The sequence below is a fragment of the Astatotilapia calliptera genome, chromosome 14, assembly GCF_900246225.1.
Source record: "Astatotilapia calliptera chromosome 14, fAstCal1.2, whole genome shotgun sequence".
Classification (NCBI taxonomy): Eukaryota; Metazoa; Chordata; class Actinopteri; order Cichliformes; family Cichlidae; genus Astatotilapia; species Astatotilapia calliptera.
Window position 1 is genome coordinate 1,580,675 of NC_039315.1, and position 25,960 is coordinate 1,606,634.

General features: G+C 47.2%; 3 protein-coding genes across 7 annotated transcripts; 2 read left to right on the plus strand and 1 right to left on the minus strand.

Moving 5' to 3' along the window:
• The first annotated feature begins 1,091 nt into the window (after positions 1 to 1,091).
• Positions 1,092 to 12,103, plus strand: LOC113036327 (arf-GAP with coiled-coil, ANK repeat and PH domain-containing protein 2). Of its 2 annotated transcripts, none has more exons than XM_026192614.1 (23): positions 1,092 to 1,329; positions 1,426 to 1,503; positions 1,581 to 1,638; positions 2,049 to 2,168; positions 2,398 to 2,451; positions 2,542 to 2,600; positions 2,750 to 2,933; positions 3,012 to 3,056; positions 3,156 to 3,251; positions 3,347 to 3,421; positions 3,561 to 3,664; positions 3,741 to 3,792; positions 6,860 to 6,960; positions 7,036 to 7,147; positions 7,249 to 7,442; positions 7,675 to 7,744; positions 8,200 to 8,294; positions 8,385 to 8,452; positions 8,796 to 8,956; positions 9,171 to 9,280; positions 9,369 to 9,479; positions 9,751 to 9,812; positions 10,306 to 12,103. In XM_026192614.1, the coding sequence occupies exons 2-23, from the start codon at positions 1,451 to 1,453 to the stop codon at positions 10,425 to 10,427; spliced, it is 2,106 nt and encodes a 701-aa protein (XP_026048399.1). In that variant the 5' UTR covers positions 1,092 to 1,329; positions 1,426 to 1,450; the 3' UTR covers positions 10,428 to 12,103. The 2 variants fall into 2 exon arrangements, with proteins under 2 accessions (XP_026048399.1, XP_026048400.1); XM_026192615.1 differs by having other exon boundaries at positions 1,092 to 1,201.
• Positions 12,104 to 12,748: 645 nt separating this feature from the next.
• On the minus strand, positions 12,749 to 15,193 carry wdr74 (WD repeat domain 74). The gene is made up of 3 exons (XM_026192616.1): positions 15,128 to 15,193; positions 14,312 to 15,031; positions 12,749 to 13,527 (listed from the first exon to the last, which is right to left on the minus strand). Exons 2-3 carry the CDS (start codon positions 14,921 to 14,923, stop codon positions 13,012 to 13,014), a joined length of 1,128 nt encoding a protein of 375 aa, XP_026048401.1. The 5' UTR covers positions 14,924 to 15,031; positions 15,128 to 15,193; the 3' UTR covers positions 12,749 to 13,011.
• Positions 15,194 to 15,236: 43 nt separating this feature from the next.
• Positions 15,237 to 24,496, plus strand: iws1 (interacts with SUPT6H, CTD assembly factor 1). Of its 4 annotated transcripts, XM_026192612.1 has the most exons (17): positions 15,237 to 15,452; positions 16,450 to 16,532; positions 16,997 to 17,681; positions 19,149 to 19,214; positions 19,339 to 19,546; positions 19,714 to 19,765; positions 19,852 to 19,955; positions 20,053 to 20,203; positions 20,300 to 20,382; positions 20,499 to 20,628; positions 20,707 to 20,824; positions 20,903 to 21,014; positions 21,599 to 21,655; positions 22,612 to 22,668; positions 22,784 to 22,895; positions 23,340 to 23,490; positions 24,344 to 24,407. In XM_026192612.1, the coding sequence occupies exons 1-16, from the start codon at positions 15,410 to 15,412 to the stop codon at positions 23,463 to 23,465; spliced, it is 2,187 nt and encodes a 728-aa protein (XP_026048397.1). In that variant the 5' UTR covers positions 15,237 to 15,409; the 3' UTR covers positions 23,466 to 23,490; positions 24,344 to 24,407. The 4 variants fall into 4 exon arrangements, with proteins under 4 accessions (XP_026048397.1, XP_026048395.1, XP_026048396.1 ...); XM_026192610.1 differs by lacking the exon at positions 23,340 to 23,490 and having other exon boundaries at positions 24,344 to 24,496; XM_026192611.1 differs by lacking the exon at positions 24,344 to 24,407 and having other exon boundaries at positions 23,340 to 24,337.
• Positions 24,497 to 25,960: the final 1,464 nt, after the last annotated feature.

Sequence of the window (25,960 nt, forward strand, 5' to 3'; positions counted from 1 at the left end):
GTTTCATCGTAACTTCTGATAAAAAGCTATGTACGCCATTTTTTCTGCCAATAAACAGGAAACGAAAGGTGAAATTATGCTGGTGAAAGTCAAACGTTTCACTTTGTTGGCCTCGAAAGATTACGTGCATTTTATTCCTCACAGAAGTCGGTTTGCAGCAGCGAAAAACACTGAAAACATGCAAACATCTTTTTTTAAAAGAGATTTGAAACTACAATTAATAAAAGAAAACTAATAACATAATTTTGTAGGGCTAAAATATATTTGTATAGTTTTTTTTTAAATATTTTGTCAATATATTTGTTCTAATCTGAATTTTAAAACAAATGCATATAAACTACACATAAAACCTTAAATATTTATGCATTTAAGTAGTAGTGCCTGTTATTTACTACATGTTGAGTTTTAATTCAGTCAGTGAAAGAAAATCAAAAAACAATTACGAGTAGGTGTGGGTTCAAAAAGATCGATATTAGCTTGAATAACACGATATCGATTCATTAAATCCTGAATGATTTTTAAATATAAATTTATTTTGACAGAATCTCAGGTTAAAGCTCACAAAACTATTTCAACAACCACCAAACAGCTAAAACAGTAAGTGAGAAGCACAAAGATGTAAACGCAGAGCGTGGATCGTCCACAGACGCCGTCGGCGCTGAGAGTCGACGGCTCACAGATCCTGAAGCTGCAGGTTTCGTCACTCTGACCAACACTGACTGAACCAGCAGCAAAAGAAGATCAAACTGCGCTTCACGTTTGATAACCATGCTCATGAGCTCCCTCTGACTTTGGCTGCTGTACTTCCAACAAAACCTGCTTCATGTTTCTCTGTTGGATCCTCAGTTACACCTGCTGTGATGCTCACACCTCTGATGAAGTCTCAATGTCAGCTTTGGTTTAAACACAGATATAAAACATGGATGTGTGCTGATAAATGATCAGAATTAGAATATTTCTGACTGTCAAAACTGAATCGAGTCAGTTATAGAAATCAGCGACGATACTCAGCCCTAAATAACGGGCACGGTAGGTGTGGTTCCGCCCCGGGCCGCTGGGGGTCGCTGGAGTTGCTGTGACTGTCGGTTGGCTCCGAGCCAAACAAAGCGGATATTAGGCGGACGTTGTCGGTTAGCAACAAGTCTGACAACAGCGGGCTGCAGCGGGACAGCTGTTAGTCCGAGAACAGCGGCTGACCCGGGTTAGTTACTCTCTGATCTCAACCGCGCCAATATGGAGGGCCGACCGGGGCGCGTGTGCTGCGCGCGACGGATCCACCCGCTGTGAGGCTGTGGACCAGGCGCGTGAAGGAGTCCGTCCACGTCCCCGGCGCGTGTTTAAAAATGATTCATTAGAGCGGAGCTAACGGCTAACGGCAGGATGAAGCACCGCAGCTAACTTTATTTACACTCGCACTCACTACAGGGACACGGGACTGCTGGGTGACGTCATGGACTGCCTGCTGGACTTTGAGGATTGCGTCAAAGACTCACCTGAGTTCAGGTAAGCGCGCGCGCGCACGCACACACCAATCTGCGCATGTTCACTTGTAGTGATGACGCTTTATTTATTTTATTCAGGCTGGCTCTGGATCAGTTTGAAACAGATGTTTCACAGCTGGAGACAAAACTGGACAAGGTACAAGTACTACTACCATTACTACTATTACTACTATTACTACCATTACTACCATTACTACTATTACTACCATTACTACTATTACTACTTTACTACCACTACTGCTGTAATAAAAACTGTTAGAGAGGCATGGAGACAAGGCACAAGTACTTCCACTACAAATAGTGGTAGTACTATTTGTACTAGGCTACTGATACTGCATATACTAGCGCTAATACTGCTAGACAGTACAAATACTGTAGCTAATACTATTACGATACTAGTTGTAATTTCACAGCTAATAGTAGTACTACAAATACTGTTAATACAGCTGTATACTCACTACTAGTACTGATGAAGTACTGTTAGAAGCTAACTGTTACTAGTGAGGCAAGCTGATTGGTCTGTACTGTCTGTTTCTAAACAATCAGGTGATGAAGCTGTGTGGGAAGATGGTAGAGGCGGGACAAGCGTACAGCACTGCCAATAAGCTGCTACTGAGCGGCCTAGCTGAGCTGTGCACCAATCAGACGAAGGACAGCGTGATCACAGTAAGCAGCTCCTCGATGCATCTGAAAAAGAAGAAATCGCTGCATCCGGTCGTCCAATTTACTTTCAGCTCCCGACGCCCCACAACGTCTGCTCTGTTTCCTCTGAGTTCATTTATCTAACACTACCAGCTAATAAGCCAGGAAGGACTAATGACCTAACATGTCTGCTCAGTTTCTCGGTGGGGTGTTGGGGCATTTCCTGTCTGACTTCCTATTTCCTTCCTCTCAGACCTGCTTGAACCAGTTCCACCAGGGCCTGCAGGAGATGGTCAGCTTCCACACTGTGAGTCCACGCTCAGCTGTACTCGTGTTTGTTCGTCTGAGCTCCAGCAGAGACTCATGTGTTTGACTCGTGTGTGTGTTTCACCTGCAGATGTTGTTTGATCAGACACAGAGAGCCATCGGCCAGCAGCTCACTAACCTCTGCACGCAGTAAGGCATCACTCCGGGGGGCTGATCAGTATGTCGGGGTTCCCGGGTTCAGTGTAGAGGCCGTTGCCACAGTAACAGTAACACAGTTTAGCTCTGAGCACCGGCAGAGCTGCTCTGGTGATGACACTGCTGCTCTTCATCTCTCTGAGGTTCCTGCCCCAGTTGGCGGAGACCAGGAAGGAGTTTGTCCGGATCGGCGAGGATCTGGAGACGGCAGCGACGAAGAACGCTCAGGTGTCTCGACATAAAGCCGCCGACGCCGAGCGGGCAAGTCACCTGCTGCTCGCTACACGCAAATGCTACCAGCACTTCGCCTTGGATTACTGTCTGCAGGTGTGACACCTGAGTGTGTTTAACATTGATGACATGAAGGAACATCAGATCCTTTATCCTCTATGTCCTAATTTTCAGCTCAACACCTTCAAGACTCAGCAGAAGGTCGACATCTTAAACTCTGTGAGTGAAAACACAACTCGTGGGTCTGTGTGATGTCATAGAGGGGGGACATACCTGATACGACCATCTTCGTGTACTGACTCAAGTTTGCGTTTCCAGATGTTCTCCTTCGTCCACGCTCAGTTCACCTTCTTCCACCAGGGCTTTGACCTGCTAAGAGACCTCGAGCCCACCATGAAAACCATGGCAGCGCAGGTCTGTGACCTCTGACCTCTTTGTGCTGGTTTGTGTGGTAGCCTCGGTGTGGAGTAACGGCTGTGTACACGTATGTGTTTGTGTGTGCTCCACAGCTGTCACAGCTGTCTGCGGACTGCACGGCCAAGAGGAAGGAGCTGGAGAACAGACACCTGCTGGTCCAGCAGAGGGTAAGGAGTCTCACAGATCAGCACATCTGTCCCAGCAGACGCTGCAGACAGATGTTAGATATGTTGTTCAAGGAGGGACGAATACATTTAGACTCAAAGCAGAACGAACGCTCTGAAACACGCGTGTGTTTGTTCTAAGGACGCTTCAGGTGAGCCGATGGTCAGCGCATGTCCTGGCAATGATGACATCATCCGGGGTTACCTGTTCAAACGCTCGAGGAGGAAATCTAAAATGTGGAAGAGGTAGAGACCCGCAGTGTCACATGGCCTGCTGACCTTTGACCTCAGTGAATCCTTCTAACTTGTAAACCTGTTTCAGATCCTGGTTCACCATCAGAGACAACCAGCTCATATACAGGAAGTCCCACAAGGTGAGACCCGGCCACTCAATCAAAGAACAGCTAATCAAAGGGATCGATTTCACTGCCTGATAACTGATCAGCTCAATCAAGAGGTCTGAATTTGTTCCCAGCTGGCTGTTCTGTTTATGGTGGTTTAACTTCTGATTGGATTCACACCCTGTTACAGCCATTAAACAGAGTTCAGCTCCTCGGATTGATTACATGTAATCAAATCCAGCCTTAAATCCACCTGCGGGAGAAAATTACTGCCCAGCTCCAGCTGAGATCACAGCTGAACACACCTCACGTGACTTCATGTTGGTGTGACAGGTGTCCCTGAGATTTCTCTGGAAGCTGACCGCTCTTCCTGCTTTCATTCAGAACAATCGTTAGCATGTTTTTGTCTACGTTTATTCATTCTGCAAAATTTACTTTTTTCTTTCTGTTCACAAATTTTTACATCAGAAACTCAAGTTTAACATTTCTAAATCAAAATGTTCACATGATGACAGAAAATTAAAAGTTCAGCTTAAATCTGGAGTGAAATCGGTTTTAAAGTGGACCTCCTCTGATTATTACCTGCTCCGTGACACTTCAACAGGAGAAGCTGTGATAAACTGTGAGTTTAGAGCTCACAGGGTTTACTCTGTGTACTGAGCTCGTTATTAATCCGTTGGTCATGGTTGATATGAACATCCATGACAGGAAATAATGAAACACTGAAAAAGGTCCACTTTAAAAAAAAAAATCAGTATTTTTCACTTACTCTGATTCGACGCTAAATTCAAATAAAAACAAAGTAGAAACCCTCCAGACAGTCAAGTTACACTCCACTGGTCCTGGAATCACAGGAAGGCGTCCGGTTATACCACCTCACACTTAGGTGAGTTTTCTGCTTTTAGTGTTTGAAGAAAGAATTTCATGGATGAATGTTAGTTGGAGGAAGAACTGCATAAAAGGATGGTGATGATGTTGGTGAGGATGGTGATGATGATGGTGAGGATGGTGATGTTGCTGAGGATGGTGATGTTGCTGAGGATGGTGATGATGATGGTGAGGATGGTGAGGATGATGGTGAGGATGGTGATGATGGTGATGATGTTGGTGAGGATGGTGATGATGATGGTGAGGATGGTGATGATGTTGGTGAGGATGGTGATGATGTTGGTGAGGATGGTGATGATGATGGTGAGGATGGTGATGTTGCTGAGGATGGTGATGATGTTGGTGAGGATGGTGATGATGATGGTGAGGATGGTGATGTTGCTGAGGATGGTGATGTTGCTGAGGATGGTGATGTTGCTGAGGATGGTGATGATGTTGGTGAGGATGGTGATGTTGGTGAGGATGGTGATGATGTTGCTGAGGATGGTGATGATGTTGCTGAGGATGGTGATGATGTTGGTGAGGATGGTGATGTTGCTGAGGATGGTGATGATGTTGGTGAGGATGGTGATGATGTTGGTGAGGATGATGATGATGTTGGTGAGGATGGTGATGTTGCTGAGGATGGTGATGATGTTGGTGAGGATGGTGATGATGTTGGTGAGGATGGTGATGTTGCTGAGGATGGTGATGATGTTGGTGATGGTGATGATGTTGCTGAGGATGGTGATGTTGGTGAGGATGGTGATGATGTTGCTGAGGATGGTGATGATGGTGGGGATGGTGATGTTGGTGAGGATGGTGATGATGTTGGTGAGGATGATGATGATGCTGATGATGCTGAGGATGGTGATGATGTTGGTGAGGATGGTGATGTTGCTGAGGATGGTGATGATGTTGGTGAGGATGGTGATGTTGCTGAGGATGGTGATGATGGTGAGGATGGTGAGGAAGGTGATGTTGCTGAGGATGGTGAGGATGGTGATGATGTTGCTGAGGATGGTGATGATGTTGGTGAGGATGATGAGGATGGTGATGTTGCTGAGGATGGTGATGATGTTGGTGAGGATGGTGATGTTGCTGAGGATGGTGAGGATGTTGGTGATGATGCTGAGGATGGTGATGATGTTGGTGATGGTGATGATGTTGCTGAGGATGGTGATGATGCTGAGGATGGTGGTGATGCTGAGGATGGTGATGTTGCTGAGGATGGTGGTGATGCTGAGGATGATGGTGATGCTGAGGATGGTGATGTTGCTGAGGATGGTGATGTTGCTGAGGATGGTGATGATGTTGGTGATGGTGATGATGTTGCTGAGGATGGTGATGATGCTGAGGATGGTGATGTTGCTGAGGATGGTGGTGATACTGAGGATGATGGTGATGCTGAGGATGGTGATGTTGCTGAGGATGGTGATGTTGCTGAGGATGGTGATGTTGCTGAGGATGGTGAGGATGGTGATGATGGTGAGGATGGTGATGATGTTGGTGAGGATGGTGATGATTATGATGTTGCTGAGGATGCTGATGATGTTGGTGAGGATGATGATGATGGTGATGTTGGTGAGGATGGTGATGCTGAGGATGGTGATGTTGCTGAGGATGGTGATGATGGTGAGGATGGTGATGTTGCTGAGGATGGTGATGATGGTGAGGATGGTGATGTTGCTGAGGATGGTGATGATGTTGGTGAGGATGGTGATGATGTTGGTGATGATGGTGATGATTATGATGTTGCTGATGATGATGGTGATGTTGGTGAGGATGGTGATGATGCTGAGGATGGTGATGTTGCTGAGGATGGTGATGATGTTGCTGAGGATGGTGATGATGTTGGTGAGGATGGTGATGTTGCTGAGGATGGTGATGATGTTGGTGAGGATGGTGATGATGCTGAGGATGGTGATGTTGCTGAGGATGGTGATGATACTGAGGATGGTGATGTTGCTGAGGATGGTGAGGATGGTGATGATGCTGAGGATGGTGATGATGATGATGGTGATGTTGCTGAGGATGGTGATGTTGCTGAGGATGGTGATGTTGCTGAGGATGGTGATGTTGCTGAGGATGGTGATGTTGCTGAGGATGGTGATGTTGCTGAGGATGATGATGATGGTGATGTTGATGAGGATGATGATGATGGTGATGTTGCTGAGGATGGTGATGATGCTGAGGATCATGATGACGAGTCATGTTGAATCCCACGCCGCAGGAGGAAGCTGTGGTTCTGTTTGAGGATCTTCGACTGTGTGCTGTCAAATCTCTGGATCACGTGGACCGACGCTTCTGCTTTGAGCTGCTCTCCGTCCAGAAGTAAGACAGTGAACACGGCGTTTTCACACCTGTAGGGTCATGTGATATGGCGTTAATTGACCTGTTTGTTTCCAGGTGTTGTGCTCTGCAGGCCGACTCGGAGCAGCTGAAGCAGGCCTGGCTCAGTGCTCTGCAGGGCAGCATCGACCTCGCCTACAGAGAGCGAAGCGACACTCAGCTGACGCAGGCCGGTCCACACCACGACCACGATACACTCACCTCTGAATATTACAGCTAACTCCCCTCCCCCATCCGTTTGGCTGACGAGTTCTTCCTCTCTATGTGCAGCCTAAGGAGCTCCCCCCTCTGCATTGTGGCGGGGACGTCTGTCCGGGCCCTCCCGCCCAGAGGCCGGCAGCATTGAGCGTGGCCCTGAGGGGCCTTGGGAACCAGAGGTGCTGTGACTGCGGGGAGGAAGAGCCTCGCTGGGCCTCCATCAACCTGGCAGTCACCATGTGCATCGAGTGCTCGGGCATACACCGGTAACAGCCCAGGTTTCAGGAGGACTTCCTCCTCATTTCTTCTTCACTGCTTTTTAGCAGGTGTCAGGCTTTAATCTCGCCCTTTGATCTTTCATCAACCTTCTCTGTCCACACACAGCCTGTGGGAACCATGAGAAGTACTCACTGGTGTTTGGTGATCTTCATAGTTTACTGTCAGAAGATGAAAACCAGCAACACGTTGGCCGATGTTCTTCTTTCTCTGTGTCTGCAGGAGCCTCGGAGTCCATCTGTCGAAGGTGCGATCTCTCACTCTGGACTCCTGGGAGGCCGAACAGCTGAAGGTAGAAGCGAAACACTCTGCACTGAAGCTTTAACACTCCGGCATCATAAAGTGAAGAGCAGACCGTAAAGTGAGGAAGCTGTCAAATATAACGCCACGAGGAGAAACGAGAAAGCTCAAAAATCAGATTTCTGCCTCTGTGTGAACCAAACACCCTGAACTAATAACAAGCCGACAAATCGCTGCTCGGTCATTGAATCATTTCAGGAAATTGCTCTAAACAGTCTCTAAAAGGCAATCAGCTGTTGTGGAAAATAACACAAGAAGTTCCCGGCTTCTCTGGATCTTTATGTTTGAAAACCCACCAAACTGATCCCAGAACAGCCCAAACTGCCTTCACCTGTCCCGAGTCTAACCGGGAGAATCTCACAGTGGTGCTCATGTCTGACGTTGAAAAAAAATCAATGAAGAATCGATCGCAGGCCCAGATTCTAAAATGTGAATGCTCCTCCTCAGCTGCTGTGCGTTCTGGGAAACGATGTGATGAACCAGATCTACGAGGCGCGGTGTTCAGAGGAGGGACGAGTCAAGCCCCGAGCCGACAGCCCGCGGTAAAAACACGAGCCGCTGAAAGGAATCGGCTTTGGTTGAACGTGAATGTTGGAAGCAGAGACTCAGCATCCTGTTTTTCTCCCTGTCAGGGCCGAGAAGGAGGCGTGGATCAAAGAGAAATACGTGGAGAAGAAGTTTGTCCAGGCCAACGGCGCTCGTAAGTCCGACCGTCTGCACATTGTAACTAGAATTTAAGAAGTTTGTTTAAACTGGAACGATACCTTATCAGCGCATTCATCACTGCAATAATCTATTACTTTTACATTTTACTGCTGTTCCTGCCGCTGCTCTGAGCCTCACTGCCCCCTGTAACACCTGACCCATCACGCCTCTCTGCTGCAGCACCCGTCTGTTCACTTCCTGTCCCGTGCACGACAGCTGTGCGGTTGGCTTCCTCTGTCAGTGCTCGCATCGGCGTGTTACGGCGTCCTGTTGCGCTTCAGCACTAATTTAAATTTATTGTGTTTAGAAAAAAATGTTTTCTGCGTTTTCTGTTTCAGAGCATCATCGTCATAAGGACTCAGCCATGCTACGTCTCTATCAGGCGTCTTTGGCAGGAGACCTGGTTGCCATGGCGTCCATGTTGGCCGAGGGGGCGGAGGTCAACGGGAGCGTTGGCGAGGAGGAGGGCCGCACGCCGCTGATCGGAGCAGCGATCGGGGTGAGCATGCACAAAGAAGAGGAAATGTTACTGAAGGCACCTTTTATTGATTATTACTCATTAATAACATCACTGACTCCTAACTGACATCATCATCGTTGTTATTAGTGTTATTATCAGTAATATTATTTCTGCACACTGAGCCTTTAGAGAGCTGTGATGTAAACAGAATACAAACTTCGTTGCTGTCACTGTTTCTCTCGGCTGCCTGCAGGGGTCGCTGTTGGCGTGCGAGTTCCTGCTGCAGAACGGCGCAAACGTCAATCACAGAGACCTTAGAGGACAGGGGGCGCTGCACGCTGCCGCCACTGCTGGTCACACCGGGTAACCACACGAACACAGACATGCACACACACACGCACACACAGCATGAGCTCGAATCAACGCTGCTGGTTTTAATTGACCGTTGCAGACAGGTGTGCCTGCTGCTGAAGAGAGGAGCCAATCAGTACGCAGTGGATGAGAGAGGTCATGACCCTCTGGCCATCGCCGTGGAAACGGCCAATGCTGACATCGTCACTCTGTGAGTCACAGGAAGTGTTTCCAGCCTTAACATTGTTTCCACGGCATCCTGAAGATCAGAAAAGCCCACTGATGTATGAAAAAGTCGACACGTGACGTTTCACATTTCAGACCGTGACCAGAGTCCAATCATAAAGTTTCTCGTACGTCAAGGGACTGATCTGATTGGTCGAGGCGGGTCTTCAGAGCGCTGTGGAAACACACGACCGATAACGGAGTCTTTCAATTCCTTTGTGAACTCTTTTAACGTGATCATGGCTCGTGTGTTTCAGGCTCCGGATGGCCCGGATGAACGAGGAGATGAGGGATTCGGAGGGAGTCTTCGGCGCCGCGGGTTAGTCGACTCCAACATTTGTCTCACGTTTGTCTTCAGCTGAGAAGGAAGGTGAAACCAGATGGCTGAACGAGCGTCACGCAGAGCTGCTGCAGTCCAAAAATGAAAATAAAGATTATGTCCTTTATCAAAGTTTTGTAGCTAGGTGAAATCTGATTGGTTATTTTAAAGGCGCACTCTTAATGACCGGAGCAGGAACTGTAAGTGTAACTTTCGTCGTCACGGAGACGTCAAAACGCTTTGAAAGTTTGTCGGCTTTTCCTCAACTCGACCTTTCAAACCTGTTTCCCTGTGATGCAGAGTCCTGCTGGGCGTGCTCACAGTTTCTGAAATGGTCGCGAACCTTTACCTGAACCTGGGTTAGGTTGGGGTTAACCTGTGAACCTGATTGGCTTATATTTCCTCTGTTGATTGGCTCTTTGGAGGCAGGGGAGAGGCCAGGCCTCCTCCCATGATGTCTCCTGTTAACTTGTGACTGTCGTGTTGTCCTCAGGAGATGATGAGACGTTTCAGGACATCTTCCGGGACTTCAGCGACATGGCGTCACATGACCCGGAGCGACTGAGCCGGCGGCACTTCAGCCGAGGAGGGGCGGAGGAAGAGGAGGAGGGGTAGTGTTGAAAGGATGGAGAGCGGTGACGGTAACAGTGTAAATTATTCTCTCACGAGTACCAGCCCACGCAGGAGGAAGACCTCAGACACCTTCTTCTTGGATTACCGTTGACGGAGAACCGTTACCGACCTTCAGATAACCACGAGTGCAGCTGAAAATATTTCCTCTCATATTAACCTCAGATTATTGAATCTAAATATATTTTATCTGAATAATCACGTCTTAACTCTCATGAGAGGAGATCAATGTTACAGAGGTTTGTCCTCAGTCACGCAACTTTACTTCAGGATGTAGTTACAGCTAGCGCCCCCTGCTGGGCACAGTTAATCGGTTACTAATTTACTGTGAAGACACTGACACGTCCTGAAAAACTTCCAACAGCACTTTATGTCCTCACAATTCAGACAGCGTTCCAGAAAACGTTTCCAGATGTTTCCGCTCCTGCGCCGAAAAATAGGAATCACCGAAAGCTGGAGCGGATCGCTGGGAATGAAGGCGTTTTATGTGTGAAAGGTGGTGCTGTTTGAGCTCTGACAGCTGATGGAGCTACAGCCTCCACCTTTTGTTTTAATCTGTCTCTGTTTGAAAGTCCAAACACTTCACATCCCAGCTTGGTAATAACGAGGAAATACAACAACAGTAACATGTGACCTAACCGCACAGTGAAGGGTAATAACAGGCACGTTTTGGTATCGTGGTTTTTAGATGTTTATTAGACTGAAACGTCTTTAATGTAATAACAAATACAACGACGGGGAAACGAGAGACAATATTTTAACACTCTGAAACCCTTTGAACAATAAAATGTTTCATATTTGGAGGTGAATCTTTAATATAGTGACGTTTTTGTGGTAAAGTGTTTTTACATTCTGGGACAAATTCGGATTAAATTGATCCAAAGTTCTCCCTCGTTTGAAGGTCATGTAAATAGTTATTACCTCGAGTCTTCTGCTGTATTTCACAGTAATATTTACAACTGGAACCAGAAAAACGTGTCTGTGAACGTAAACGTTTCAGCTGTTACTGTAAATATTTGGCTGTCGTTTCCACGTTTTTACCGAGCTGTGACGGAGCGTGAAGCTGTGATGAGCTTCGCTGAAAGTCTGATGTACGGTGGGAGGAAGAAGCGTCAGGGTTGAATTTAATAACCTCCCTAAATGCCCCGCGTTTAACAGTGTGTCCAAAAGGGATTTCAGACTTTTGCTGCTCATCTGTTTTTGACTGTTTGTGTGAATGAACGAGGCCGCGAGGCTCGTCTCTGACTGAATGTTTGACACAGCAGGACGCGTCGAATCACGCCGATGACGCCGTTCGTTACTGCTGTGATACTACTGCTCAATAAAACCACTGAAGAAGAGTCTCTGATGTTTGTTCTCACCAATCACGCGGCACTTTGAGCTCCAGCTGTTTGAAACATACAGTTTGCTACAGTAATTCGTACCTGTGGATTTCACAAGCTCCGCCCACCGTCTGCGCACCTGCGAGCACAGATGTAAAAAATAATATGCTTTCTGTTTGTTGTTCTCTGAAAAACATTTAAAAATTAAACATCCAAACATGAGCCCATGAGTGGAAATAAAAACCAGGGCGGGACTAAAACTTTACCTGAATGAAGGGGTGTGGCCTAACATTTCAAAATGTCTGTTTTTTTGTTTTAAATAAAGTCTGATGTTTCTGATGGGCTGAGTGAACATTTCATTTATTAAGAGCACGCTCAGTGTGAAATCACAGGCCTGTGTTCACAGCTGGGAGGGGTCTGTTGTTATTTACATGTCACAGTAAACTGGGGCTGTTTGTTTCAGCCAATCACAAACAAATGCTGCTGACTCAGGACTTTTGCACAGTACTGTAGTTCATCCCATGTTTCCATCAGACACTGAAAACAAGTTCTGTGTGCTGCTCAGACCTGCAGCTGCTGCCAGTGAATGCACCTTTAATAGGGGCAGCTCGGGCTGCATTCACTGACCGATGAGCCACACGCAGCTCTGATCCTGAGTGGGTCACACGGGTAGATTTATCGCTTAAAAACCTCAAATTGAGTTCCTGAAATCCTGAAAACAGGAAGTTTTTCATGCCTGTTATTTAAATGGTCTGGGTAATATTTGTTAGCATTAAGGCTGTGAACCCTGACAGGTCAGAAGGACAAAACTGAAAAACTGGAAGCCCTCCTTTCCCCCCCACATTCTTATCCACTGGGCCGCATGTTTGAGCGCCCTGCACAGAATTACAACTGGATTGTTTTTCCACCGTTTTCTCCTCTGCTGCAGTTTCTCCTCAGGAGCTGAGATGCTCCGTCAGCACATTTAACTTCTTTGATCAGACACAGGAAGCAGAAACTCCTTTAATCATAATTACACGTGTATTTTCAATAATTACAATCATAAAAAACCACAAAGACGTTTTAAAGCACTCATACATTTGTCTCCCCAGGCAGACGCAGACTCTACCTGTTCACAGGTGAGAAACATCTACCCAGTACCTGAAGCTTTTCAAAATAAAAGGCCTCCAGTCTGAATAAACGCTGCTTACAAGCCCCCAGCTACGGCGGTTAAACGTCCCACTGTCCTCTAAAACCTCAAATGCCTCTCAGTCCTGTGCCTTCTTCCTCTTCTTCGTTGTCTCGGTGTCTTCTGTCGTTTTCCTCTTCTGCCTCTCCTCCACCTGCTCCATAGCGTCCCACACATCATCACCTTCGTCTTCCTCCTCCTTTACCTCAGACTCCGCCTCCCCTGCAGTTGCCCCTCCCTCCTGCAGGTCTTGGCTGGCGAGCAGGAGGCAGTTGAGACGGGACTTCAGGTAGACTTTGTGCTGCAGTTTGCGGTCCTCCAGGCTGTGGATGCGCAGGAAGCGGTCCAGGCCGCAGGACGCCACCAACGGCTGGGAGGCGTGGCACTGAAGCCCCCTCACGCCGCCCGCCAGCCCCTTGACACAGCCACGCACCAGGCCCTTCCTCAGGTCCAGCAGGGCGATGTGACCCTGGGTGTTGCCCACCGCCACCGCTGTGCCGTCAGGCGTCAGAGAGATAGCGGTGAGCGGGTACTCGCCGTACTCCGCCTCCAGGACAGGACGCCTCTGAGGAGACGAGGGGTCGAACACGTGCACCTGAGAGAGAGTTTCAACATAACTTTATTTTAAAAAAACAAAAAAACAAAGCAGGTCATCAATTGACAGATTTAAACTTTATTTTCTGCTGCTTAATTATTATTATTTTATTTGTTTTTACACCTAAAAGCATTTTTTCCACTGATCAGGAATCAACACCGAGGATACTAAAGACCTCAAAGGGAAATCACTATTATTGTTTCTTTTTAGAAACACTTTAGAAATTATCCACAGCTTTAACTTCAGTTGTGTTGTTTTTGTCTTAATAATTTTATGGAATATCCCTTTAAACTTGTAAACCTGGAGGAAATTTTAAAGATCATAAATGTATGAGAGAAGAGAAAGTAAACCTTAAATCAAACACCTTCTGAATGGAGAGAAAACTGATGAGGAATCGGTCCGAAACCAAACTGACGATGGCTTTGATAATAAAATCATCCATAATTTTAGCCTTAGTTTGTTTTACTCAGACAGTTTGTTGTTGTCCTTTAATATTGCTCAAATGTTAGCCGACTTAGAGAAAAAAATATAATACATGTAGAGAGCTGAGGATTTACACGAGCTTTAATTTTGTCATAGACTTAAGAAAACTTAAAATTAAACACTTTTTGAACGGAGTCTGGTCTGACTTTTGAGCCAATTCTGAGCCAGACGAACGTTTACAGATCACACAAACCAGATGTTTGTGATAAGCTTGACCTTTAACCCGGGCCAAAGTAAACTTTAAATGGGTCTTCTTTAAAAACACGTTTTGTCCTGCTGAGGGTGAATCACAGCTACACACCTGGTGGTAACCCGTGCAGGTGACCACTTTGTCGGAGTCCGGGATGAAGGCCATGTCCCGGACCCAGTAGGGCCGCCGGAGGTCCAGCCAGTCGTCCCGGAGGTTCTTGGCGCTGAACGCGGGCTGCTCGGGCCTCTGGAGGTCCCAGATCTTCAGGCCGTTCTCCTTCCCTCCGGTGGCCACCTTGTTTGGGTTCGCCGGGCTCTGCCGCATCCTGCACACGTTCTTCCCGGCGTCCACCTGTGTCACGGGCTCGTCGCCGCCCTCTTGCCTCCACACGCGCAGCGCGCCGCTCTCCGCGCAGGTGACCAGTGCGTCGCCGCCCAGCGCCGCTAGCCCGGAGAAGCAGCCCTCCGCCGGGTCCCCGCAGCGCCGGCTCTCGGTGAACGCGCCCTTCTCCAAGCTGAACGTCTTCACGGTGGCGTCCACGCAGCCCACCAGCAGCTCGCTCTCCGCCGCGTCCCCCCAGCACAGCGCGCGGACCTCCTGGTCTCGACTCAGGTGGCTCGTGTTGCAGAAGTTGAAGGCCTGTTTCCGGGACAGGCTGACCCCCTTCAGGATCCCGGTCTCCGAGCCGAGCCACACGGAGCACAACCGGCTCCGGTCCCCCATCACACCGGACTCACACACACCAAACCAGCCGAAAAAAAAACAGGACAGCTCCGGGTCCGCGTGGATCCTCTGTAGGCTGTGGCGCGTGTCTAAGTCGTCACACTACAGCTGGAGTTAGTAACAGACAGTGTCACGCGGTTCAAAGCTAAGAAAAACTTTCGGCAGTACAATTAAAATCAAAACAGTATAAATAAAAATACTTACACGACCAATGTTCTGGTATTGTTTTTTCTAGAATCATTTGTCATACTAATAAAGTTTATTTTTTCCAAAAAGACAGTTTACGTCATTAGGAAGCGACCGATCCCTTTGCGCATGCTCATATGATACAGGTAGTCACCATTTTGGCTGTGTGGGCTAGCAGAGGCTAGCTGTGGGTGTAATCTTCCTCAGACCGTCGTTACTTCGTTCAGGTTTATTTCTTCCAGTGGACAGAGGGGGGTTTCCGCCCTCAAGCCCAAACTCAAAGCTTTCTTCGTCGGGGAAATGGACGGAGAGGAGGACGATCTAATGTCCGGGAACCGCTCCGGTAACGCTTATGCTTTGTTTCCTATTTAAACGACTAACAGGACAGTACTGACCAACTGTAGTAGCTAACTGAATACTAACTGAATTCGAGCACCATGAGCGCGTCCTAGATAAACATGATGCAGAGGTGGGTTGTGATCACGCGGAGGGATCGTTGTTTGTGTTTCGGGGTTAGCGACAGCATCGGCGCCAGTTTCCAGCAAACATGTCCCGGTTTAGCGTCACGACCGGCTGGCAAACATCTCCTGAGCTCTCCGTCACATTTACCTCCAAAAGACTGAAACACGCGGTGATATTTCAACGTTATATCCGTGGAGGAAACCAGCGGAGCCATCCAACACGAACCCGGCAGAAAGCGGCCTTCCACCGAGCCAAGCTAAACCATCAGTGTTTGTTGGCCTGATTACATAACAAACGTTTCATAATCAATATAACCGGTTAGACATGATACACCAAAGAGAGCCGAATCAATACGAAAGCCTTAAAGATGAAGTCTGCTCATGTAGGTGGACTTTATGTTTTTGTCACGCGGTTAGCCATGAACCTAAAATTGGTCACTTTTAAAGTGAAGTTTGGCGAGCAGCTGCAGAGGATCCAAGTGTTTGTTTTTGAGCTGTTTACAGACCAGCTGATGACATCGTGTGATCATTACGGAGACTTTTTAACACTAGAAACGTTTCCTAAGCTGTAGCCTGTTTGACCGTTAATGTACAGAACGGTGGATATTCTGATGTGACTGTAGTGTAATCTTCTACTTCTCACTGCTGCTGTCATATGTTCTATCCAGTCCTAATAAGCCATGATCCTTGAAAAGCACGATTATTTCTTTGAAAGGCAGTTTATCGAAGGGAATGCAGAGAAAGCTGTTGTGTACCGGTAGTTTTCATTCAGTTTTACTTTGGCAGCTTGGTAAAGTTACTGCATACTTTTTGCAGCTCCTATAAATGCTTTTAAAAAGGACTGAATTTAACATGAATGTTCCGGATGTGTTCTTGTAGATGATGGAGGCGGCACGCCGGTTCAGGATGAACACCCAGCATCAGATGGCGAGGAGATGAGGAGCGCCGGGCGCCGGTCTGAGGTCAGAATTCATCTCATTGATTCTGCAGATAATTCATTGACATCATCAGTTTTCAAACGTTTATTCTGAGCCGTTTCGTCTTTGCATTTTAAGTAGTGCCTGAAATTCATACTTCAAATCAGGCGGATTTACACGGACATGGACAGCTGATCTTCCATGTTTGGAACCGTGTGGGATGAGCTCTATGTATGATATTATGAGAGTGTTGTTTTTCCCAGCATGTCAGTGATTGATCAGTACCGGAGCTGAAAGAGTCACAGGTTAGAGAGACAGATGTTGCAACAGCTGGAAAACATGAGGTCGACACATGGATTGGTGCTGCAGCTGCAGTGATGTGGACGCTGTCAGTATTTGTTACGTTTGCTGGAACAATGGCGGCTCCGGTCTGTTCGGACTGTAAATATGACAAACACCGTCTGCAGACCGCCGTGATCGGGCTGATAAACTTTCTTTGTTTTTGTCAGGACGAGGGCAGCAACGACGAGGACGACGCCATGGTGACAGGTGGCGGGGCCAGCGGCTCTGACAACGAGGACTGCCGCAGGGCCGACAGCGACTCGGAGGGCGAGGGCCCCGGGGGCCGTGATGACAAAAGTGACTCTGAGGCGGAGGCGCCGAGGCCCGCCGACAGCGACGATGAGGATGGCTCATCTTCAGTGAAACGCAGGGTGAGCGCGTCCGAGGAGGAGGAGTCGCCGCCAGAGAAACGCAGGACGAGCGGCTCAGATAACGAGGCCTCATCGCCGCTCAAACACGGAGCATCTGACAACGAGGAGGGGGCGTCGCCGCCGCCCAAGCGGAGAGGGAGCAGCTCGGATGTGGAGGAGCGGCCCAAAGCGGCGGCAGAAAGCGATTCTGACAACGAGGATGCCAAAGCCGCGGCGTCCCCAGAGCGCCGCTCCAATGCTGACAGTGACTCTGACACAGAGACGCCTGCCAGACGCAAGGCGGCGCAGATAGACTCGGATGAGGAGGAGAAACGGGAGGAGGAAGGAGGAGGGGAGAAGTGGAAGGGGGTCATGCAGTCAGACAGCGAGGAGGAGGAAGAGGAAGGGCGGAGGAAGGCTGCAGCAGGAAGTGATGGAGAGCAGCAGGAGGAAGAGGAGAGGCAGCAGAGAGGTGACAGCGACGAGGACGACGAGAAGCCAGGTACGCGCGTGGCGGTAAGCCACGCCCCCAGGCAGACTTCAGTTGAACCGTTTTGTGACAGGAAATGATGTCGTTACTCCAGAAACACTGGACTTCCTGATCTGATCAGTTTGATTCAAATTAACATGAAGATAAACGAGCAGCTCTGGGTTCAGTGACCGAGTGACGGCGTTATTGAGCGATCAAACTAATGACTGTTTCTATGGTTACAACGCTCTTACATTGTGGACGCGTTACTATTGTCAACACAGACGGTTGAAGCTGTTTTCAGTTTACCAGGGGGCGGGGCAAAACAATCACATGACCAATTTAAGATGACACAGCAACAAGTGTTGACTTTAAAATATATATCAGTTTTTAAATTGTGTTGATCGGCCGTGAAAAACACGAGTTATGATTAAAAATGTTTATTTCTGAATAAAATCGTGAAGTTTAGAAGAAACACAAAAACTGTTTCTAAGGAAAGAGCTCGAAAGCACCAAGAAAAAGAAAAAACACCCCTTTCCTATTGGTGGAAAAATGTACCATGTCGACCAATCAAGAAATGATATGACAACATGGCATTTGGTTGTTTAGGAAGAAGGCGGAGTTTTAGGAGTGACGGCGGTGAGAGATTTGTGACGTTTAGCGTGTTTGGAGTGTGTAGTTAGTGTGTAGTTTTGTTGTGTGTCAGAACAATGAGGTGACTGCTGAATGTCACAGTTTTGCCAAAAAAAGACAGATTACAGTGTAAACACTGGAGTGACACAGCTGCAGGTGTCAGGTGGCGTTCTCCTGCATCGTGCAGTGGACACAGACACAAATCATTTGTGACATCTTATTAGATTTTTCTGTAAATAGTTAGAAATGAAAACACCTTGGCTGCATTTTAGGTAAATAGCTGCAAAGGTTTTAAAAATGTCCAATTTATATTTCGAGTTATGAAAATGATCCGTTAACCATGTTTGTGGTGGTTACAGGTTGCGAGGTTGAACAGGATGAAACGAGGCGAGATGCTTTTAAAGTCTGCGCTCTGAGAGGGTTCAACTTTTTTTGTTTTGGTTTTTTTAATAATGCAATAGTTACTTTTCCTAGTAATTAGTTACTGTGATAATATAGTAACTCAGTTACTTTTTTCAAGAAGTAACTATAAGTAATTACTTTTTCAAAGTAACTTTCCCAACACTGTCCGGGTTTGCGAGGTAAACGTCGCCGCTGTCGTGAAGCAAGTCTGTGGTAAGGTGTACCCATCCAGCAGGGCCACAGTGATCACACACGTGACACACACGCCGGCTTCACCGACTAAAGAACATGTGATCACTTTTAGTAATGGTAAACACGTTCTCTCACAGACTTTCCTTTGGCGTGCTGCTCGTTGTGTTCGTGGTCAGACGGAGACGGAGTCACCCGCCACGTTCGCCGGTTCTGTTAATATTTCAGTTCCGTTTTAGATGCTGTGTGAGTAACCAGTGAGCTTTGTGTTTGCAGTGAAGAGGAAGAAGGCCATCCTGTCCGACAGCGAGGACGAGGACGAGGAGAAGGCGGAGAAACCAGGTAACGCAGACCTGACGGCTGGAGCAGGATCTTTGTTTGGATTCTCTGCTGAAAGTAAAAGTTGATGCTGCGAGGTAAAGCAGCGCTGTTGTGTGACGTTTGTCGCTCTCGACGGTCTCCTCAGTGGCGAAGAGGAACCGGGCGGTGTCAGACGACGAGAACTCAGACAGTGACGCCGACTTCGGGGGTCCCGATAAAAGTTTGGCCGCCAAACTGAGAGAGCTCGGCTCAGACAGCGAGAGCGAGGAGGACGACCGAGCGAAGGCGGCGGGGAACAAGGACGAGAAAGCGCTGTTTGGCAGCGACAGCGACTCCGGAGAAGACCAGGAGGAGTGAGTGCTGACGTGGAAACACCTCGCAGAAAACTCAAACCCCCCTACAGGACAGCCTGAGGGATGCAGCTACCACCCCTGCAAGAAGACACATGCAGAGTTTTAATTTCAAAATAAAGAGTTTAATTCTGTGGCTGCCAGGAGCTGATGTGCCTGTTCTGTTGCAGGAAGATGATCGCAGACATCTTTGGCGAGTCTGGAGATGAGGAGGAGTTCACGGTAAGCCTCGATGTCGCGTCTCCGTTCAAAGACAAAAGCGAGATCAGCCGCGAGCAGTTCCCGTTTCACAAACTGTCGTCCTGCAGGGTTTCAACCAGGAGGACCTGGAGGGCGACGGCAAGGCGAAGCAGAAGGTGCAGGCGGAGGAGGAGTCAGACTCTGACGAGGGCGTCGACCGCAGCGGCCAAGAGTGAGTCTGCTGATCAGCAACACGATTTTAAACAAGCGTTGTTGTTTCTGCTATTAAGTGTGTGTGTGTGTGTGTGTGTGTGTGTGTGTGTGTGTAGCACCAGCATGATGTCAGACTTCGACATCATGCTCGCCCGGAGGAAAGCCATGAACAGCAAGAAGAGGCGGCACCGCGATGGAGGCACGTTCATCAGTGACGCCGACGACGTGGTCAACGCCATGATCACCAAGATGAACGAGGCTGCGGAGGTGCGCACGCTGCTCTCGCCCCGTCAAAATAAAAGCCTCACAAATCTCTGAGCTGTGATCCTCACCGACTCTGTGTGCATTTGTTTTTATTTGCAGGAAGATCGAGCTCTGAACAGCCAGAAGAAACCAGCGCTGAAGAAGCTCATGCTGCTGCCGCAGGTCGTCATGCACCTGAAGAAGTAAGAGCTCCGTGTTAGCTTATAGTTGAAGGCTTACGTGCTGAGACCAGCGCCAAAAAAAAGCAGGTCCTTCTCCTCCGTGACTGCATTGAAGACTCTTATCGTTTGTCCCTCAGGCAGGACTTGAAGGAGACGTTCATCGACAGCGGCGTGATGTCGGCCATTAAAGAGTGGATCAGCCCTCTTCCTGACAAATCTCTGCCCGCTCTCAGGATCAGAGAGGAGCTGCTCAGGATACTGCAGGAGGTGAGCGCTGAACGCGGCACATCGTTCTTCAGCTGCGTCTCTAAGATTCAGTCGTTCATGGTGTGTTTCGTCCTGCAGCTGCCCAGCGTGAGTCAGGAGACGCTGAAGCACAGCGGCATCGGGCGGGCCGTCATGTTCCTGTACAAACATCCCAAAGAGTCTCGAGCCAACAAAGACCTCGCTCTCAAACTCATCAGTAAGGCCATGCTCCTTTTCTGTAGTTTCCCTGTCTGGCCGTGGAGGCCGCGGTTTCTGAACTCTTTCTCATCTCCAGACGAGTGGTCGCGGCCGATCTTCGGTCTGACGTCGAACTATAAGGGGATGACGAGAGAGGAGCGGCAGCAGAGAGATCTGGATCAGCAGATGCCTCAGAGACGGCGCCTAAGGTAACGATGATCGCAACGTCCGACCACCTCTGATTCCATCGTCACCCAGACGACACTAACGTTCTTGTTTCTGCTTCATATCTGCAGCGATTTAAGTTTTATTTACATTATCCATAAAATTGCTCATATATTTGACTTTATTAGAATCGCTGTCAGCCGTCGTTAGGTTTCAGACCTTTTCCACAGTGAGTCGTCCGAACCATGCAGTAGCTACAATACTGACCGACCCCCCCGGGCTGATGTCTGCTCTGTTTTCAGCGTCCTCTTCCTGTCATGTGATGATGCTTGTCTCTCACCTGAGAACAGTTTAACCCTCATTCTCCATCTTCTGCTTGTGTCAGAGTGTCAGGTGTTTTGTACAGGTGGAAACCCCCCCCCCCCCAGTGCGTTTGCTATATCTGTGCGCCGCATTCCCACCGCTGTTCACTCTAAAGTCACTCAGCACGGCTTTACCTGAAACCCATTTGAAAGCTTCGCCTTTCTCGATCTTCTCTTTGAATATTGTGAGATGATTTCTAAAGGTCGTAGTTAGCGTGAGGCGTAGTTTTTCCTCTTTCACTCCTCTTCCTCCGTCTCATCCCCAGTCAGCCTCAGAAGGTGGAGAGGGCAGAGGAACCTGATGTCTTTTCTCCACCAACCAGGTTCAGTCCTGACGTTGCATGGTTGCACTGAGTGACCAGGTTTACCTTCTTTAACGCGTCTCTGCAGGTTTTACATCCCTCTGTCTAAAGCTTAGTAACTCCTCAGATACCCACAGCAGCACCAAAGTGACCAGAATGAATCCCTGAGACTTAAATGACTTCATGAGTGCAGCTGCACGATTTAAAGGTGACCCGTTCTGCTCATTTCCAGCTCCTTTTTCATTCTTGGACTCTAATAGAGTCTGTTTGCATAATTTGCAGTATAAAATAAGCCTCCTCTAAGTATCCTCTGATTGGCTGCTCCTCACAAACAGGTGGGTGGAGCTTGTGAGATGAAGCAGAATTGGCCGGTTTGAATACTTTGCATTTATTTCAGAGTGATTCAACTAAAGAAAATGACTGAAGCTGAGATTTTATATTTGATTCAAGCCCTTCTTGTAACTCTGTTTTTACCACCTCCACTCTGAGCTCATCTAGCTATCAAAATAAGTCAGCTTAGAAACGCTAACATTAGCTTGGGCGCGTTTCAGGCGGACTGGATGCCACCCGGTGGTTGAAACTGGTACTGCACCGGAGTGGAGGACTACCTTATTTCAGCTTCGGTCCATATCTGCGACACAAACTAATACAGTCACAGCTGCTGATACTTTTAATATCCACTGTAGACATTAGGGGGCGCTGCTGCACAGAGGGGTTAAACAGAGCAGAGACTGGAGCCTGTTTCTGTAACGGCAGTGTTAGCCGTGTGTGTTTTACTGCCCTAACGATGTGGAGCTCGGGCAGGGCTGAGTTTGTTCCGTGCGGGAAGTTTTGGCGCCGACTAACTCGCTCGGAGTGACGTGCTGCTAACAGCATGGAGGCTCAGCCGGTGAAGAACATCGCTCAGAAACCTGCGAGGTGCGGCGGAGCTACTTCACACTCGAAGTTGAATTCATGTCTTCTTCTTCTGTTTGTAGTTCTGGAGGTCAGACGCCTCGCAGAGACCTGGAGAAGCAGCTGACCGGAGAGGAGAAGTAAGTTCTCAGACATCTGGGGGCGGGATTTGTCATAACTTCCTCCTCTGTCGTCTGGAATTTTGTGCCGTGTTTAAATTCCACCCTCATTAACCTGAACGCCTGCTCCCAACAGAGCTCTGCGGCCCGGAGACCCCGGGTTCTGCGCCCGGGCTCGAGTCCCGATGCCCTCAAACAAAGACTACGTGGTTCGGCCCAAATGGAACGTGGAGGGGGACTCCAGCAGGGTGAGTGGTCACACGGGCCGATGGCGTGTGCTTCAGGGCGTGGCTACACTTCAACTAAACAGCAGAGCGCCCCCTTTAGGCACAGTCCTATGAAATATCCAGAGTTTAACATTTGGTTTCAGTTTTTTCGTAATTGAGTCAAACAAATTATTTACTCACGATTTACAAAATGAATCACAAATACAAAATTCCAAAATTAAACAAATATATTTTAAACCTCTCTAAGAGCAAACGCGTTTTTAAAGAAAAAACAATACGAATAACAATAAAGAACTTTTATATAAACAGTCAGTTTTCTGAAGTTTAAATAAAGTTGAAACAAACACTTCAACACTTTTGTGCTGGAACAGACATCGGGTTATTTTCTGCTTCTATTTGATTGTAAAGCTCTGAACAAGGAGTTTACCTGCTGTCAGGAGCTGAGCTGTGATTGGTCCTTTGTAGAGCGGCTGTAAGAAGGCCATCAGCCTGCTGGAGAAGCACAAACGGCGTTTCGCCGAGCAGAGAAAATTGGGGCGGCCGCAGGGAGCTGTGAAGATCAGCATAGAGGGAAACAGAATGCCCCTGTAGCTCCCCTGCTCCCCTGCAGGGGGCAGTAAGTCTGTCTGCATGGTGTGAAGAGCCTGACTCACCGGCAGTGTGCAGACGTACAGTGGAGGCAAAGTTATCCAACCCCCAAACAGAGTTCACTGAACACAGCGAAGAGCACACGATCGATCACACTTCAGTCATTCAGACCTCTAACGTCAGACCAATCACTGATAAACCTTCTGATCGTGTCATAACCAACGGACAAAACCTTAACTTTAACAAACTAATGTACTCAGAGGTCATGTGACCTCATACGCAGTGCCTGGGGTTGAATCATTTTCCTTCCTGCTGTATGAACACATGAACATCTCTGCTGCAGCCGTCGAGCACCTCTGAGCCTAATAAACACCAAACTCATGCACTAGAGAGAAATAATCACTAAGAGACTGGAAGTAACGTTCCACAGGTGAGAAGGTGTGCAGTGTGTGGGACAGTGTACCTGTAATTTGCATGGCTTCATTAAATAAAATACATTTACTGTAGAAATGAGTCAGCTGACCCGGAGGAAGAAATGTTTTCACTTTGATATGGAATCAGCCACACGTCCAGCAGCAGGCTTCCAGAAGCTGTCCAATCAGAAGCAAATAGATGTTCAGGGAGGAGGGGAGTTAAAGCAGCTTGTTTCACACAGAGCGAGGGGGCAGAATGAGACAAATAAAGCTTATTTTGAACTGTAAATGGTCTTTAGGAACAGTCTTCCCATCTGATGGCTCTGAACGAGGTGTTTGTGAAACATCTTCCTGCATGAGCAGTGAAGTGTGCGAAACAAACCGGTTGTCTTTGTGTTGTTACCTCAGTGTGTGATTACAAGATGTAAATCCTGTAACTTCCTGTTCTGTGTGTCTGTCTGCCTCCAGGGTCCGGTGAGGAAGAGTTTGTCCCGTGTTGATAAACAGATGCGTAGATTTGCTGACATCCGGCGCCTGACGAAGACGGGTCACGCTGTTAAAATCAGCGTGGAAGGCAATCGAATGCCGCTCTGATTCTTTTTTTTTTTTTTTTTTTTTGCTCTAAACTCAGTAGGATTTATCGTTTTTACTTTTTATTGTTTTGTTTCTGAACAAACCCGCAGCTTTGCCCTCCTCAGGTCCAGCTCTGCCTTACTGAAAAAAGGGGCTGTTGTCAGACCGTGTTGGCTTCAGTTCAAATGTGTTATCTGCTGTAAACTTGTCTGTCCTCTGAACAAAACGCGTGAAAGACTCCAAAATGATCCAAAAATAACGTTTCCTAATGCTAACAGTTTAATTATTTGCTTTATTGTTCAACTTGTGTTAGCAGTTAGCTTGATTAGCTTGACCTGAAAATCAGCGATAGTCGCAGTGTTAACAAATACTGGCATCACATAGTCTTTTCTTTTCTGTTTTTTTTATTATTTTTTTTATTTTTTATTATTGGCAGCATTTTTATCTCAAAGTCTAAAATGTTAGCGAGTGTTTGTATTTCTTTAAAATGAAGCTGTTATTTATGATGATGTTGTATCAAAAGCTGAGTCATGTTAGCAGTCATCTACGTGCATCATGCTACGGAGCTAATAAAATCTGTAAAAATAGCCTACTGTTTTAGTTTTACCTCGGCTCAGAGTGAGTTGGCTGTAAAGCTAGCATAACAAAAATTATGATGTTATTGTTAGCAATCTACATTAGCTTTGTCTTGAAAAAAAAAGTGCAGCAATAGCTTATATTAGCTAGCTATGTTAGCCTTATGTCAAAACTATTAAGGTCTGTAAGCCTTCTAAGCCAACATTCAGGTTTATCTATATGCTAACAGTGAATATTGAACTATGGCCACATATTATTATCAGCCCTGTCACTTTACTTTCTTGTGTTCGTTTGAGTAGAACATCGTTGTTCGCCTTTAAATTGGTGGTGATGCACGGTTCATTGGGCGGAGTTAGTGATCACATGTTTTAAAGTAAACCATAATAGTTTCTAGCTATCAATAATGCAGACATCAGTAATTTAAGCTAATGCTATAAACTTTAATAATTCTAAGGAATGGTTAACATAGATAACTTCAAAGTGAAACTAACATCAAAGCCATTTTAGCTTTGTTAACTGGTTGTTTTGGTAGCTAGCATTGAGCTACATCAGAAAAAACAAATTAATTAAACAAATGCTATCATATTAGCTAATGTTAGCTTCACCTTAGAGGTGACAGCTATTTTTAGCTGTCAGCAAATTACACTGTTATTATCTTAGCTGGTTTGGAGGTGAAGCTCATTTTATTTATATTTATCTCTTAGCCCAGTTTTGGAAGTTAGCATGATAGCACTGGCCTTAGGTAAAGCTAATTTAACAAAGGCACTGATTTTTGAAGGTAGCATTGCAGATAAAATGTTGATTTTAAGCGTTTGAGCATTTTTGGCTAACATTAGCATAATGTCATCTGATTTAACTGGCTGAGTTCTTAACAATAGCTAATGTTAGCTGTGAGCTAGCATTGTCCTAAACATCTGTATTCTTATGTAATCTTCA